This window comes from Neoarius graeffei, chromosome 7, assembly GCF_027579695.1.
Source record: "Neoarius graeffei isolate fNeoGra1 chromosome 7, fNeoGra1.pri, whole genome shotgun sequence".
In the NCBI taxonomy this organism is placed as follows: Eukaryota; Metazoa; Chordata; class Actinopteri; order Siluriformes; family Ariidae; genus Neoarius; species Neoarius graeffei.
The window spans coordinates 68,558,171-68,575,834 of record NC_083575.1 but is presented as its reverse complement, the minus strand read 5'-3'; the positions used below and the strand labels follow the sequence as shown (position 1 = coordinate 68,575,834).

At 42.5% G+C, this 17,664-nt stretch overlaps 1 protein-coding gene across 1 annotated transcript in view; it reads left to right on the top strand.

Annotated features, from left to right (window-relative positions):
* The first annotated feature begins 270 nt into the window (after positions 1-270).
* The window catches only part of glud1a (glutamate dehydrogenase 1a), a 55,655-nt gene continuing 38,261 nt past the window's right edge, over positions 271-17,664 (top strand). The window contains exons 1-3 of the mRNA XM_060926297.1: positions 271-819; positions 14,912-14,992; positions 15,069-15,124. Of these exons, the coding sequence (XP_060782280.1) occupies positions 420-819; positions 14,912-14,992; positions 15,069-15,124 (537 nt within the window). The 5' untranslated portion in view covers positions 271-419. The remainder of the gene's footprint in view (positions 820-14,911; positions 14,993-15,068; positions 15,125-17,664) is intronic.

Here is a 17,664-nt window from a genome sequence, read left to right as displayed (position 1 = left end):
AAAGCGGCTAGAGATAATGAGATGAGCTATACATACATACATACATACTGTGTGTGTATACGTGTATGATATATGATAAGATAACAGAATGAGACTTCAAAAGTCATGTTGATGTGATTGTGTGAATTCATCCTCATGAAGATGATGAAAGTTTATAAATGCAGTATTTTACGACTATTTATATACTTTTTGGTGAGAATATTTCTCGAGATAGATATTTTGTTTACAAGGAATCTTATGGAGCACCTCCCAGTGTGAGGTGGAGATTCAGCTCCCTTTGCTTTCTTAAGCAAATTCGCAGCCCTGACTGAGCCGGCGCTTCAGTGCAGAACCCACAGGCTGGAGCGGCACTTCTCCTCTCTGCAACACCACCGAGGCCCTTTTTCACTTAATCAGACTTTGCAGGGTGTACTGTAGACATGTACCGGTACCTGGGTGAACTCCTTGGCCGAGCGGGAGGCAGCGCTTTGGCCTCGGGACTCAGCGACGCCACTCTGCCGGCCTCGGCGTCTCTCATGCGGCTGCGGCGCTACAGCGAGGCCGCGGGTAACGAGAACGACGACCCGAACTTCTTCCGCATGGTGGAGAGCTTCTTCGACCGAGGCGCCGCGATCATCGAGGACAAACTCGTGGAAAACCTGAAGACCAGAGAGACGCCCGAGCAGAAGAGGCACCGAGTCCGGGGAATCCTGAAGATTATCAAGCCTTGCAACCACGTCCTAGCCGTGAGTTTCCCCCTGAAGCGAGACAACGGCGAGTGGGAGATGATCGAGGGCTACCGAGCCCAGCACAGCCAGCACAGGACCCCCTGCAAGGGAGGTAAATACCAGCGGGCTGTCAGTGCACCGTGACGGCTAGCTAACGCAAGGCGGAGAACTTAGCTTAGCATAGCTTAGCTAGGGAGAGCTAGCTAACAAAGTTCAGGGCTGTCAGCTGAAAGAGGCACCAAACTCAGGCTCCTTGTGAAGCCACACTTGGATGAAAAACGTGTTTTGAGTGCGTTTTTCTAAATCATGTTCTGTTTAACATGTATATAAATTTACTTGCCACAGAATTACTACTCTTTTTTTTGCATGGCTTCCTGTCTGAGCATGGTCTATTTTTGCCTCACACTGGAAACATATAAATGGCCCCCATATAAATGTAGGGGATACAGGAATGGGGGGGAAAGAAAGAAAGAAAGAAAGGTCAAGTATTTTATTTAAAAAAAAAAAGGAAAAAAAGTAAGGCTTCTGTACTAGCAAACAAACAAGTAATACATGTACAATGTGTAGGAATTCTCTATTTAAACATTTATATAGTTTAAGGAACTAAGAGTTTCCTGCTTTCAGACATAAGTGAAAGTGAAATATAGGTTTTGATTATCCCCTGCACAGTTGCTTGATTTTAAGTGGGGTTATTTAAAAACAAAAACAAAAAAAAACATTATTTATACAGCTTTACTGATGCACTGAATGGCAGAGTTCAGAAATTTAAGGGTCCAAGCACTTTCTTAAGCAAAGGTGAAGCATGAAACTAGGCAAAGCAACAAATCGAAGAAGAAGAAGAAACCTTTATTTGTCACATACACACTTCAAGCACAGTGAAATTCATCCTCTGTATTTAACCCATCTGAAGCAGTGAACACACGCGCACACACCCAGAGCAGTGGGCAGCCACACCAGAGCGCCCGGGGAGCAGTCAGGGGTTCGGTACCTTGCTCAAGGGCACTTCAGCCCAAGGCCGCCCCACGTTACTGCATGTCTTTGGACTGTGGGGGAAACCGGAGCACCCGGAGGAAACCCACGCAGACACGGGGAGAACATGTAAACTCCACACAGAAGGCCCTCGCCGGCTGCTGGGTTCGAACCCGGAACCTTCTTGCTGTATCCCAGCAAAAAGGGATAAAAAGCGAAGGGAGCTGAATCTCCACCTCACACTGGGAGGTGCTCCATAGGATTCCTTATAAACAACATATCTATCTCGAGAAATATTCTCACCAAAAAGTATATAAATAGTTGTAAAATACTGCATTTATAAAGTTCCATCATCTCATCTCTCTCTAGCCACTTTATCCTGTTCTACAGGGTCGCAGGCAAGCTGGAGCCTATCCCAGCTGACTACAGGCGAAAGGTGGGGTACACCCTGGACAAGTCACCAGGTCATCACAGGGCTGACACATAGACACAGACAACCATTCACATTCACACCTATGGTCAATTTAGAGTCACCAGTTAACCTAACTGCATGTCTTTGGACTGTGGGGGAAACCGGAGCACCCGGAGGAAACCCACACGGACAGAACATGCAAACTCCACACAGAAAGGCCCTCGCCAGCTGCTGGGTTTGAACCCGGAATCTTCTTGCTGTGAGGCGACCATGCTAACCACTACACCACCATGCTGACAAGATAATCTCGCCACAATTTGGTGACTCTTTCACTGGTTGTCTTTTATTTATTTTATTAATTAACTAATCAGTGTGTAAAATTTAAATTTTAATCATCCATTCATGCCAATTTATTGGAATTGGATAGAACAAAAATAGAATCTGCAAATAATGTCCTGTTTGACTGCTTTGCACAGCTCTATCCCAGGTTGAATTGTTGCTATTAGGACATTTTAACAAATTTATCTTGGTCAGTTTGAGCCTGTTAACATTTCTAAACCACCATAACATTAAAATCACTGTGAATTACATTGATTGATTGATTTGATTATTACAATGGCACCTGTCAAGGGTTGGGATATATTGGGCAGCAAGTGAACAGTCAGTTCTTGAAGTTGTGTTGAAAGCAGGGAAAATGGGCAAGCGTAAGGATCTGAGTGACTCTGACAAGGGCCAAATTATGATGCCTAGAAACAAAACAGCAAGTCTTGTGGGGGTGTTCTTGTGTGTCAGTTGTAGCTGACCGTTTGCTGCAGATTTGTTAGCTAGCTCAGGAGCGCCAGCTAGGATGGACGTAGAGCAGTTCCCACCCAGTCATTCACAAAAAAAAAAAGCAAGTCCCTTCTGTGCCAGGATTTGGTCTTCCTCAGCAGTTTCTTGTCCCAGTACTAACCAGCTCTTGAGGCACATGGGTGTGGCACCAATCTCTGTTTCCTCTCTGTGCCCTCAGCCTCTCGCCTATTATATAGCTAGGATTACAATGGGGGGCTGGTCCTCTGGTAACCGTGAGAGTTTGACTCCCCGCTTGCATCTGTATTGCAGTGTGCCTTGCCAGATGGCAGTAGGTACCATTTTTATGATGGTCTTTGGTATGACCCAACCGTGAGTAGAACTCGCGATCTCCCAGTTGAGAGGTGGACACACTAACCACTAGGCTGGCTTGTGTTAACCACTCTCACCTATGGGCAGTTTAGAGTAGCCAGTTAACATAACCGCATGTCTCTGGACTGTGGGGGGGAAACCGGAGCACCCAGAGGAAGCCCACACAGACGTGGGGAGAACATGCAAACTCCACATAGAAAGACCCATGAGGTTCAAACCCAGAGCCTTCTTGTTGTGAGGTGACAGAGCTAACCACTGCCCATGTGTTAGGTGTTCCTAGTATGCAGTGGTTAATAACTACCAAAAGTGATCCAAAGAAGGACAAAACAGTGATCTGGTGACACGGTCCTGTGCACCCAAGCAAGGCTAGTCCATCTGGTCCAATCCCACAGAAGAGCTACTGTAGAAGAAATTGCTGAAAATATTAATGCTGGCTATGATAGAAAGATGTCAGACCACATAGTGCATCTCAGCTTGTATGTATGGGACCGCATAGCTGCCAACTGGTCAGAGTGCTCATACTGACCCCTGTCCACCACTGAAAGCACCTACAATTGGCATTTGCGCATCAGAACTGGACTTATGGAGCAGTAAAAGAAGATAGCATGGTCTGATGAATCATGTTTTCTTTTACATCATGTGGATGGCCAGGGATGTGTGTGTCACTTACCTGGGGAAGAGATGGCACCCGGATGCACTATGGGAAGAAGGCAAGCTGGCGGAGGCAGTGTTCTGCTGGGAAATCTTGGGTCCAGGCATTCTTGTGAGTGTCACTTTGACGTGTCATCATAGTCTCCGTCTGTCTCTCAAGACAATAGACTGCAACTGGATTGTCAGCTTGTTGTAAAGCAGCGTCAGCTGTGACTGTAAAGTCCAATTCTGGAGTGGCAGTCTCTGTCGCAGTTGCTGCATATGAACCCTGATGGGAGAGAGCAGCTCCTGCACCCTCACTCTCTTGTCGTCATTCCCTTCTGCCAAGCCACTGCTGTTCCCTTTTTGCCTCAGCTCTCTTAACACCTGTCTTGATGACATGTGGCCAGTTGTTGCAGTTAGTTGAAGCTGCTACCCATGAGTCTGGTTTGATGTCGGCAGACTTCATGTCCCTCTTACATACGTCCTTGTAACGCAGTATCGGGCGGCCAACTTGTCTGGAGCCTGAGGTGAGTTCGCCACATAGAACATCCTTTGGGAGGCGGCCAGCCTCCATATGACGAATGCGGCCGAGCCATCGCAGGCGTCTCTGGGGCAGGATCGCAAACATGTTGAGTGTTTGCGTGCTTGAGGACATCTTTATTGGGAACTCGGTCATGCCACGATATGCCTAAGATGTGGCGCATGCAACGCAGGTGGAAAGTGTTGAGGCGTTGCTCCTGTCATGCGTAAGCTGTCCACGTTTTGCTCCTGTAGAGCAGAGTGCCCAATTTGCAGGCATTGTACACTGCAGTCTTTGTGTTCTGTGGTCAACTTGTCATTCTCCAACACTCTTTTGGACAGTCGTGACATGGCAGATGCTGCTTTGCCGATGCGCTTGTTGATCTTGGCATCAAGGGTCAGGTGGTTGGAGATCGTGGAGCCAAGGTATGTCAAGTCCTCGACCATTTCCAGAGTGTAATCCCCAATGCAGATGTTGGGTGTGTCACTGACATTCTGTCCCATCACATTCGTCTTCTTTACACTAATGGTGAGGCCAAAGTCTTTGCAGGCATGAGCCAGGCAATTGATGAGCCTCTGAAGTCTTTCCTGCATGTGGGAAGCCAGGGCATACAATTAAGTTATTCCACGAAATTGAGTCGTACATGAGCTGATAGCCGGTGAGGCACATAGTGCCCAGTTGGCTATAAGCCATGTATGACGAGAGTGAGTGGAATAACGGTTTTGTTTTAGTCTATCCACGTTCACTGGATTTTGATAAACGGAGCTTTTTATTTTTCACAAATTTGATAGATAAAAACGTCCAACAATCATTTCCGCTTAGAATGTAAACAAACTGGTGAAATGACCGTAGCAATTTGTGAAAAAAATGCGAAAAAATAATTATTGAAAAATAAAGATGTTCTTCCCATCAAATACTTTTTATTCCATATTTTGTTGCTTTTTTTATTTATTTCTGGTGTGTGTGTGTCAAGTAGAGTTTTTATTTCATCCTTGGTTGGTTCAGCAACATGCTTTGCCATTTTGTTTTTCTCTATTCATGGTATATGAGCTGATGTCCTAGTAGTAGAGTAGCCAATCAAAGAGCGTGATTTACTCCTATCCAGTGAATGTGGATAGAATAATAGTGCAAGTGTGGACTCTGGCACATCTGTCTGACAGTTGAACTAAAAAGGGAGATAGTAACACAGGCTGGAGGACATTCTGAAACTGTACTGTGCACTTGCATTGCACTATGGCTTTATAGTTGACAGAACTCTGAATCCTTAATGGCAGGCTTCCCCCCAAAAAAACATAGTCCATGTCTTTTGCAGTGGGGTGTTGCTGTTTTCTGAAAACTGAGTGCACATTGCCTAATTTCTTTTAAGCTTTGCTTCAAATCAGCTTCCTTGGAGTCTACCACTACGTTCAGACTGCAACCTGAAACGACCCATATCCGATTTGTTGTGAAATCCGATTTTTTTGTTAGGCCGTTCACATTACCAATTATATGAGACTTGTATGCGATCTCCAATATGAACGGAAAACGACCCAAAAGTGTCCCGCATGCACAAATTGACACGTAATAAGCACATCTACGTAATACGTAAACAAAAAAAAAGCGCACTCTTCAAGTTTGCAAGTAAAGCATGGAGACGAGGCGAGACCCGGCGATGTGGTTTTTGTGGCGGCGGCGGAACTCACACAATAATCTGATTAATGTGGGCAGCAGACTAATGAGACCGAAGGTGTCAAATTACTGGAAATTTCCAGAACAATCTTATAATCTTGTAATACAGGATGATTTAACATCCAGGTCCCTACCAAATCCACCATTAGCTTGATCAATTCTATAAAAGTCTATTTAAATTCTGAAAACTGTATAAATGTTGTTGTTTTCCACCAAAGAGGCGGGATTAGCCAACGCAGAATAGTGACGTTTGTCTCTTGTTGATGACGTGTAGGTCGCATGAATGCGACCTGTCCGGTCAGACTGCAGTCGCATGTGAAAATAACGGATATGCATCGGAATTAGGACCACATATCCAAGCGGCCTGGGTCGCATGTGAAAAAATCGGATCTGTGTCGTTCAGATTGTCAATAACAAATCGGATACAGGTCGCATATGGGCAAAAAAAATTGGATATGGGTCGTTTCAGGGTGCAGTCTGAACGTAGTCTACTTTTCTAATGCACAGGTTCATGAGTAGCTTTGACACTTGGAAGAACATCTCATGGTAAAACAAGTGCCAGAGACTAAAAACTGGTCCTGCAGGAATTCTGCCTTTTGTTGTTGTGTGAAACATTTGCTCAGTGGCAAGACCTAGATGACTGTTTACATATACGGGTCCGTCTCAGAAACTGGTCTCTCATTTGGGACATTTATGGTCAAAAAATAAATTTTCTAATTTTACTAATTTTTTTTTTTTGCATTTACTTAACACTCTCACTGTTTCTTTTGTCATGTTTAATAAGAATAAAGATAATATCTTGCTTTATCTGGCCTCCACTGTGGAAAATTTTAATGATGTTCTGAAGTTCACTTGCATAACATGGAAATATATGTATGCATTTTAAAAACCCTCTTTTAATAACCAAGGAATACCTTTTTCTGTACATATTTGTTCCTTTAAATGCAACTATTGGACAGAAAAACAAACGTATATTATTTTTAAATTTTACTCCTTAGTTTCGAATGTTCATCAGTTATCATGCAGTTTATTAAACATTGCTTTGTTGTGCCTGCAGGCTGTCATGTAGATACACCTCTTATTTTGTACTAAATTATCAATTAGCATAATAGTAATACACAGACAAAAGTTTGAAACTGTCACACAATATCCCATTGATTTATTCAATTATTTGCTTTCTTTATCACCAACATAACATGGAAACACATGGATTTTTTTTTTTACTAGTTTCCTTTTACAGTGAAGATATCATTACTTATCACATCTGAGCAAGTTGCAGATTTACACACTGCATTAAAATGTCATCATTCTCACAACTTAGTTAAATTATATTTTGATTACAATTCAAATGCTTTTGTAAAATTGATTTACATATAAAATAACTACATCATGAAGAATTAAAGCCCCTCCTTCACAGATGAGTGAAAATATTGAATAAATTTCCTCTTTTTGATCACTTGGGTTAAAAATGCCAAGTTATGATAAGTGGATAATCAATTCAGTCAAATATAAATATGATGATACATTTTGGCTATTTGATATGGCGAAATAGGACACAATGGAAAAATCAAGAACACACCGGAAAGATGAGAATAACGGCGCTGGTAAAAGAACAGCGACTGTACCGGCTGAAGGTCGCGCGGGTCTCTGCTGCGGCACGCAAGCATCAGGACATCACTACCACACCAGACGGAGCAGGGACGGGGCAAAATGACTGACCGTAGATTCTATCAAAAGTTCGATCTAAATTGACCATGGTTGCAAAATATTGGCCAAAAATACGCAAACACTACGAAATATGAAAGTAAGATGAAAAAGAAACATTCGATTGCCTTATACTGCAAGACTAAAACAAAACTGTCAAAACTCACCTTTTCAGTGATAACGTCCGAACAGATCACTCGCGTAACAGAAAGACTGCAAATGGAAGCACGATCAACTTCTAACTGTTGGAGTGGAAAATTCCATTCTACACATGCAAATTGTTAATGTGTGTCCTTCCCCGCACACAAATAACACGCTACGGTAAAAAATAGACCACAACTCATTTTATAGCTCAGAAATTCATACAAGACCAGCTACCATTGTAACATTCTGTAAGAAACATATTCTATACCTAACTTTCAGCTTTCGTTTTAAAAAACAAAATTGCAGATTTATGACTAAATTTTTCTATGGCGTAGTGATTAAGTTACTAGTTTTGGTGAGGTAGTGACCTTGACCCTGAGGCTTTCCGTTTAGATCAAAACACACGATCGTATTGGTTTTGGGTCTGCGGAAAATGGAGTTACAACGGTGATCAAATATTTTGCATGATGTTTTATTATGGTTATGATTATTCTGTGAGCGCACCAATCCTTAGGTGTATAAAGTTACAGCTTAAAATGCAATTAGTGATAACTGTAGACTTTTCAGTGGACTACAACCTTTTTAAGGGAATGCGGTGTAGTCAACCGTTTATCATGTCCCGGATCAAGCCGCCATTTTTCCACAAATCTGCAGGATTTTTGCCAAATTCTGAATATTCACATCAAAGATTTAGTTTTATCTGTATTATTTCTTTCATCATTTTATTTCAAAAACTGTATAGTTTATTGACTGTGAGTAGATTTAGTGGGGTTCCCACACAATACCCAGTTTCTGAGACAGACCCTTATACCTTTTCATCTGTTCTTGTAAATGTGGTGAATATAACTCTTGAACTCTCAGATTTTCTGTGACACGGGTTAGGATGTTATTCAGGCTGTGAGTTTTTGATGTCCTGCTTGTCGGGATCATATTATACTTCTGATAAGTATTCTGTGCAATATTTCCAGAAGTTTGTATTTAGGGACAAAGCCTGAATTAAAGGTCCTAGGCAATGGTTTAATTTTATGCACATTTGAAACTTTATATGTTAAACCCTCTGTAATTTTCTTCTGGTCCCAAGAAGTATTGTTCTCATCTCATCTCATTGTCTGTAGCCGCTTTATCCTGTTCTACAGGGTCACAGGCAAGCTGGAGCCTATCCCAGCTGACTACGGGCGAAAGGCGGGGTACACCCTGGACAAGTCGCCAGGTCATCACAGGGCTGACACATAGACACAGACAACTATTCACATTCACACCTACGGTCAATTTAGAGTCACCAATTAACCTAACCTGCATGTCTTTGGACTGTGGGGGAAACCGGAGCACCCGGAGGAAACCCACGCGGACACTGGGAGAACATGCAAACTCCACGCAGAAAAGCCCTCGTCGGCCACGGGGCTCGAACCCGGACCTTCTTGCTGTGAGGCGACAGCGCTAACCACTACACCACCGTGCCGCCCTAGAAATATTGTTAAGTAATAATTAAAATAAGTTATCGCGAATCGCGGCGAATTTCTGTTCGGCTATTTTCGTGACCACTCGGCGCGTGACGTCATTTAAGACAAACAAACCGCTTGAGATGAGTCCACTTCCGTTTACTTACATTGCCGTTCAGCTCGAGTGCAGACGTACGTTCAGGAATTTCCAAAGAAAAACCCATGCCTTATTGTTGTCCAGTGAACGGTAACAATGGGACCTGTTCAGGAAGAAGTTTTTACCTTTTACCGAGAGAGGAGAAGAGGCGGAGAGAGTGGGTTGGCTTTTTCCGGAAGAGGAGATGAGGCGGAGAGAGTGGATCATGCGCGTGAAGCCAGAGGGTTGTCTTTTTCCGGAAGAGGAGACGAGGCTGAGAGAGTGGATTGTGCATGTGAAGCCAGAGGGTTGGCTTTTTCCGGAAGAGGAGACGAGGCGGAGAGAGTGGATTGTGCGCGTGAAACAAAATCAAGCAGTCAAAGAAGAAACGGAGCAGCAACGCTCAAGCAAAAAGGAGAAGATTGGAGGTAAATGGTTTTTACTTTTGCTTGCAATTGACAAGTCAAGAGTCCTGAGGGATCCTGTACGATCACTGTGGAAATGAGACAAAGGGATATTTCCTCGCTTAGAGTCGGCTATAAATAGTATAATGCCGCAGATGGCAGGCTAACGTGGCCTACCGGCGCACTGTCAAGTGATTGTTACCTATATCCACTAGGGAGGGCGGTTTAATTATTCTTCAAAAGAGTTCTTGTTTAGTATTACGACAAAAGTAGGAATTCATCATAACTACCAGGATAAATCGTTTGGGCGCGAGCCTTGTTGAGGTCCGGGGTCACCGCGATCAGAGTCGCTGTCCGATTCCGAGGCCGCATGGTCAAACCAGTGAGCCACGTTCACCAATTGCTTCGCAACGGTCATAGGTTCATACATATGTGGTTTCACCTCTCGATATTCAATTTGGAGAGTTCCTACTTCAAAATCGCTATCGCTTTCAGACATTTTACACAACCTCTCATGACCAAAGACCGTACACTTGTGCTTGGTTCACAAGTAAACACAGAACTGCTCCCAGCCTGTTTGGCTTAAATGACGTCACGATGGCGGTCCCCTGGCGGTGAAAGTGCGCATAAGTGAGATGTAAACAAAACTTCGGAAATTGGGCAAAACGGTGTATTTTAACCGTTTTATTCAATTTTAGGGTGCAAATTAGACACTAGGAAGATTGAATTCGCTTTTTGGGTCGTTCTTCTAGAAAATAAAGTTGATATTCTACTTTTCACCTCCAACCCTTGGCTATGACCTTTAAACTTGGCAAACTTAGCGTTAATGGCTACGTGCACCAGCCTCGCTTGGCTTGATACAGTACTCATTAACTACTTTTCAGTGTGCTAAACCTTTTAGTTCTACTCTTTTCCCCGGTCAGATTTGCACTAGTCCAAAAGACAAACGGGTTTAAAACCATTTCTGCAGGTTTTTGTAGACGTATTTTCACTTTGACTGACATAGGAAAAGACAAATTATAACGGTAGTATTTATAATGTTAATGCCAGTGATTGCTCTTGATAACAAAAGATAAAGTAGGTATTAAGCAAAAATGCCAGGGCAGAACCAGGAGAACAGGAAATGTTGAATGTCTGCCATGTAATTAAAGCTGTATTGATGAGTCCTTGGTTATTCTTTCTTTGCCTGTTGTGTTTGGCCATATTTGAACATAAGGTCACCTCAAAGTGAGATTTTTCTTTTTTCAACAGGTAACTAAAAAATAGGACGTTTAGCACCCTTAACACCCCCCACTCCTACTTTTTTTTTTTTTTTTTAAACCATCACCCAGGGCGGCACGGTGGTGTAGTGGTTAGCGCTGTCGCCTTACAGCAAGAAGGTCCTGGGTTCGAGCCCCGTGGCCGGCGAGGGCCTTTCTGTGTGGAGTTTGCGTGTTCTCCCCGTGTCCACGTGGGTTTCCTCCGGGTGCTCCGGTTTCCCCCACAGTCCAAAGACATGCAGGTTAGGTTAACTGGTGACTCTAAATTGACCGTAGGTGTGAATGTGAGTGTGAATGGTTGTCTGTGTCTATGTGTCAGCCCTGTGATGACCTGGCGACTTGTCCAGGGTGTACCCCGCCTTTCGCCCGTAGTCAGCTGGGATAGACTCCAGCTTGCCTGCGACCCTGTAGAAGGATAAAGCGGCTAGAGATAATGAGATGAGATGAAACCATCACCCAGACCTTTTATTACTGCTGTGTGATGATGAGCATGAAATATTAGTAGTCAGTTGCTCTATTATGTGGGCTGTTTTGGAATTTTTTTTTTTTCCCCAGGTTCTCAATAGTCCAAAAATCAAACCTCAGATTTTTGTGTTTTCTTTGCTTCCAAAAATGACCTTTTGAGCTGGAAATGAACTGCAAAGAATTTCAGAGCTACAGGTCGTATACTGGGTGTGTTACTTGTGGTGAGAAGGCAGCATAGAGTGCATTTCTTAAAATTGTCCCACTTTCTTCTAGTCCACAAGAGTAAAGGCCAATTTATGCTGACAACCCAGTCCTCGCAGATAGCGTCTGCGTAGCCCCCCCACCTTCGCAGACGCTCTGCGCGCACCTCCCAAAAATTGTGACCACCGCAGAAGCCCCGCAGACAAGAGGGCTCTGATTGGTCCACTCTACATCCGCTGTACACGCACTTCCGCTTCCCTGCTTTCCCGGTTTGTTTTGTTTTCACGACCGCCATTTTTAAAAACACGAGCGAAGATGGAGCAGCACGAAGAGCGGTTGATCGAGGAAGTGAGGAAGTACGTACATCTATACGACTCCAGTTCTAGTCATTATAAGTAACCGGAGGATAAACACTCCACTAACCACACCCACCAACTACTCCTAGCGACTTCGCGCCCCCTTGCGTTGTGGCGGTGAATAACATCGCGCACGCCTATTACTCCCCGCTCAACGATAAATTACAACTGTCTGCGAACAGCTATCTGCGAAAGCCTTGTCGCAAGAGCATGCAGAGGCCCTAAGGGGTGTGTGTGTGTGTGTATAAAGTGGAAAAACTGTTTGTTTAAATGGATGTCATTTGAAGTACAAATTTTCAGGTACTGTGCAGCAGTGTTTGTTCATGATGGTATCTGTAATAACAACTGAAGTGGTGACGATCCTTGTGGGTTTTCCAGAGAGGACACTTTGACAGACTCACATTTCAACCACATGCGAAGCTCTGCTGCAAATGTCTCGTGTCTGTTTCAAATCCTGTCTTTTACTGTGCAACAGTCAAGTCAAGTTTATTTGTACAGCGCTTTTAACAATAAACATTGTCACAAAGCAGCTTTACAGAATTTGAACGACTTAAAACATGAGCTAATTTTATCCCTAATCTATCCCCAATGAGCAAGCCTGTGGCGACGGTGGCAAGGAAAAACTCCCTCAGACGACATGAGGAAGAAACCTCGAGAGGAACCAGACTCAAAAGGGAACCCATCCTCATTTGGGCAACAACAGACAGCCTGACTATAACATTAACGAAACTGACTTCATGTTAAAACTGTTAATGTTAAACTCTTCATTAATGGAAACTTGAGTGCAAAACTGTTCATGGCAGCTGCAGTCCTAAAGTTAGCAAGTCAACTGTAGTCCTCAGCCAAGAACAGATTATTCTGCTTCAAAAGAGACAAATATTTTCTCAAAAAACATTTATAACCTTATACTGTGTTTTGTTTTCCAGAGGACATTTTTGACAAAGGATCCTGTTAGAGGCACTTGGTTTATAAAAAAAAAAAAAAGGCAACTTCCACTGAAAAAATCTTTCTGAAAAGTATACGTCCCAAAGTAAAACCTACTTGGTACTAAAAAATATAATTCTGAATTTTTAACCAGTAAAATCTAAGTGTAATAATTTTAAAGTAGAATTAAATGAAATGACCACAAGGTCAAAACTGAGCCGCATTTGAACTTATGAGACATTAGTGCTGTAGGTTAGCCTGGGCCCGCCCATCCTAAGTGTGACGCAACACGAGGGCCTGTTGCGAGCTTAGTCTGGCAAGGCAAGCTATCTCCAGCTCTTCCAAGCTCCTGAAAAATTGGGAACCAATCAACTTTGAGCATCTCCAACGGCCCTGGGTAGAGGCGTGTTCAAGGCACTGACGTAGTAGAACTGCGACTGGAAGCCATAGATTGTTTACAGAATCTATGCCGGAAGCGCTTCATTCACTAGAAACATTACGAACATGGAGCAAGTTCTCATTGAAAACAGAGCAAAGAGCAGCCCTGGAGGTATTTATTGAAAGGAAGGACGTTTTCGCCTTGCTCCCGACTGGCTTCGGTAAGAGTTTAATCTACCAGTTAGCCCCGTCGCGTCACATACGTCAGAGGAAAGAGTGATGTGATTGGTTTAAGCTTCGTCACAGCCTTTTCTGGCTTCGACCAGTAGCAAACAGGCATTTCAGGGAGGCGGGTCAACCATGCACTTTGGGAAACGGTTGGGCTTAATATCTTTGCCAGACCAAATGCTCGCAGAGCTTTGAAGTCGCGTTAGCCAGACTAGCTGTTGGTAGGACTGGTGTGTCCCTGTAAAATAAGGTGTAAAAAAAAGTCCAGCATATAAATACTGGACCTCGTTGTAGGAGTTAGTTCTTGTTATTCAGAAAGGCAACCACGATTGTAAAACAGGCCATGCAACGTAATGATTTTCTCACCTATAAATTAGCAGCAAAGATCTTTTTAAAACCAAAGTATAAAACTGCAGTCCTTATGTCCGAACTGCAGCAAACATTTTTAGCTGAAGGAAAGTCTGGGGTATTTTACTTTTTCCTCAGCCACACCCGAGTTCAGACCTTCGCTGACTTTTTTTTTTTTCTTCCTTTTCCCTCTTTCTGTAGAGCGGAGGGAATGAGTCATCATGTCAACTGTTTCTCTGCCTGCTTTGCCCAACGTCATACCCCATTCACTGTATTGCTGTTAACAGCTGTTTTAGATCTTTTTCTTTCTTTAAAGAATCTTTGCATAAAATGCTTTTCAACCTGTGTTTTGGTTTTATTTAGTAATGTTTTTGGTGTGGGATGTAGATTCATTGTATATTGCCGTATGTTTGGAATGTATTGAAAAGTTAGCCTTCCTTTCCTGTATGACTAATTACATAACCACAAAGGCAGTGTGTCTGGAAGGATCAGACTGGAATTGCAAGACCTCACTTTGTTACTTTTTGAAACGAGCTGACTGGTTTATGGCTTACTGATTAAATAAAGCAAGTATTTGGAGTCTGGTACAGTTTCTATTCACAGCGTCTCTCTTCCAGAGAGACTTACAGAAGTGTGTTGTAGTCCCCAATAAAAACATCCTTACACTAATAAATAGGTCAGGGTCTATGAAGTCAAAACCTTCCCAGAAAGGAGTTAGTACAGTAAGAAAGTCAATGAGGGTTTTTTGTTTGTTTGTTTGTTTGTTTTTTTAATTAAAGGAGTGCTCATTTAAGTGCTTGGTGTAAAGAAGTCAGTCACATGTTCATAGTTATTTGCATCTGCGTTTGCTTGCAGGTATCCGTTACAGCACAGAAGTGTCTGTTGATGAAGTGAAGGCTTTGGCTTCCTTGATGACGTACAAATGTGCTGTCGTTGGTGAGTGTTTTTCCGTTTGTCTGTATACAAATCATCCAGATGTAGAACTAATTCTAATAAACTATCCTGTCCACAGATGTACCGTTTGGTGGCGCAAAAGCTGGGGTGAAGATCAATCCCAAGAATTACTCTGTGAGTGGGTACCGTATAAGCCAGCGAGTTCCTAATGCATTGAATTAAATGTTAAAGTGCCATTCCACCATTGGATGTATTCTTTGGCATAAAATACAATATATTTTATGACAACATGACTAGACAGAGAAATCTTTTAGCTTCAAAATGATATATCAAACATAATTTTTTGACAACGACAAGTATATTAATTTTGCGACCAAAGTCACCTACCCTTTTAATTTCCGCGCGGTAGTGAAACGTGATGTCATCGGCAGGTTCCCCTTCTTGTGTACCACGTGTCGGTCTATTTTTAGACCAGGAAACCCCCAAAGTGAGAGAGTCATTTCTCCTCGTATATGGGGGCCAAAAAAATTGCGAAAAATTGAGTTAATCTTTCAGTTAGCTAGATTTATTGGTATTAGCTAGATTTATTGGTATTATTTTTATCGCGTTCTATCCGCCATTGCTGATGATAAGTGCCACGTCACGTGGTACACAAGAAGGGGAACCTGCCGATGACATCACGCGCGGAAATTAAAAGGGTAGGTGACTTTGGTCGCAAAATTAATATACTTGTCGTTGTCAAAAAATTATGTTTGATATATCATTTTGAAGCTAAAAGATTTCTCTATCTAGTGATACCATTTATATATGTTGTCAAAATATATTGTATTTTATGCCAAAGAATACATCCAATGGTGGAATGGCACTTTAAAGCAGCTGTTTGTAATTTTAGAGCCCCCTGCTGCCTGCTTTCCCCTTTCCTTCCAGCTGACCCCGCCCCCTCAATTGAAAAAAAAAAAAGTCAGTGGAGGCGGAGCTCACTTCTGGGCTGGGGAAAAAAATGACGCTTGAAATGAAGAAACTAGCAATATCCATCAAATAATATCTCTCGACTCATTTAACATATTCTTTAAAACGGTTATTTTTAATCCTCTAAAGCTGCTTTTTGCACAGGCAGCAGGAACAAGTTGCGTGCACACTCCATGTTTACATGCTTGCTATATCGGTGGCAACCCTGAGGTTAGAGAGGTAACCACAAAAGTGTGCATGTGCAAATCAGTGATCAGAAGCTTGTTTTTAACTTGCTTTATTGTCCTCTGGCTGCTCGTTTTTGTTTAAACATAAAGAGGAAAGTGCTATCCACCCATTTCTGTATACATGAGCTCACAGATGCCCATGGTTGGCTAGCGTCACTGTAATCGACAGGGGAGAGTACAGGTCAGTTTTGCTTTATCGGGGTTCAAACACTGGATGATGAGGTAAACGCTCTTCTGTTGCGCTGCTTGGGAGCCCCTTCAGAGCTGCTGTTATTTAACAATTATTCCCCAAAGGCAAAGTGAATATCTGTGAATAATAACGTCTCGGTTATTAGTCACTGAGCCTGCGGCGGACAATTGTTTTACTGTTTATAATACATAGGGCCAAATTACCGAATTCTGATTGGTCAATCAAGGAGGGCTTTTTTTCCTTAACACGGCCGTATTTCTGAAATTCTATTGGCTAGTTTGTTGCTTGGTTACGGTTACAAAAATTAGCAAATTTTGTCAACAAAATGGCTGACGCTGCTGACTCAGCAATGCCGTGTTTCGCTATATTTGACGAAGAAATGATAAACCAATTGAAAACTGCAAGCGAAAATGAAAATACCAAAGTACGAATTTTTGGCTTTCCGTGTTTAAGAAATGGGCTGCAGAAAGACAAATAAATGACTCTCTAGTGGCATATGAATGCTGCGAGTTAGACACGGTGCTATCGCAGTTTTATGCAGAAGTGAGGAAAGAAAATGGGGAAAACTACGAACCAGACTCTCTTAAAGTAACGCAGGCAGCATTGAATCGGCATCTGAGACGAGAAATATCCGGGATCAATCCTGAAAGATGTTAAAATCCTGTCCAAAATCCTCGTGTCGTGTCGCCGTGTCATGATGAAAGACGCTTTAGAAACTGATTCAAACGTGCAAGATAGTCTCGCGCCCTGATTGGTTCAGAAAACGTGAATGACAAATGTTGTGAACTTGAATGGCTTCTGAAGTATGAATTTGGCCCTATATATTATAAACAAGTAATCGTATGGTGCCTCGTAAAATTAAGGATCAATTTCACTCGTGATTTCAAAGTTTTGAAATTTTTCAAAACTTCAAAATCACTCGTGAAATTAATCCTTAATTTTACTCTGCCCCATACCTATACAAATACACAGGTGATTTTTTTTTTTTTAAATCATTTATTTCAAACTTCAGAAGTGGCATGCAGATGTAATAACGGTGCCCACAGACTTTTCGCTTATCTATGCCGAGTCACATAAAATACTTTGTTTTGAAATGGATAAAATAAATCATAATTCCACCTTACCTTTGGATAGTTTTAGACCAAACTTCGTAGCATCTTTAGTGCTTTTAGGAACAGCATTTTCTTTCATAATTTGTAATTCTTCCTCCCGGTGACTAAGTGATTTGGCAGCCATTTTGCCGAGACACTCAAGGTGATTGGTTGAGAAACTCGGACTATTTCTCGATAATCAATGCGCGAGTTTCGATAATCGCCTCTGTATTTATA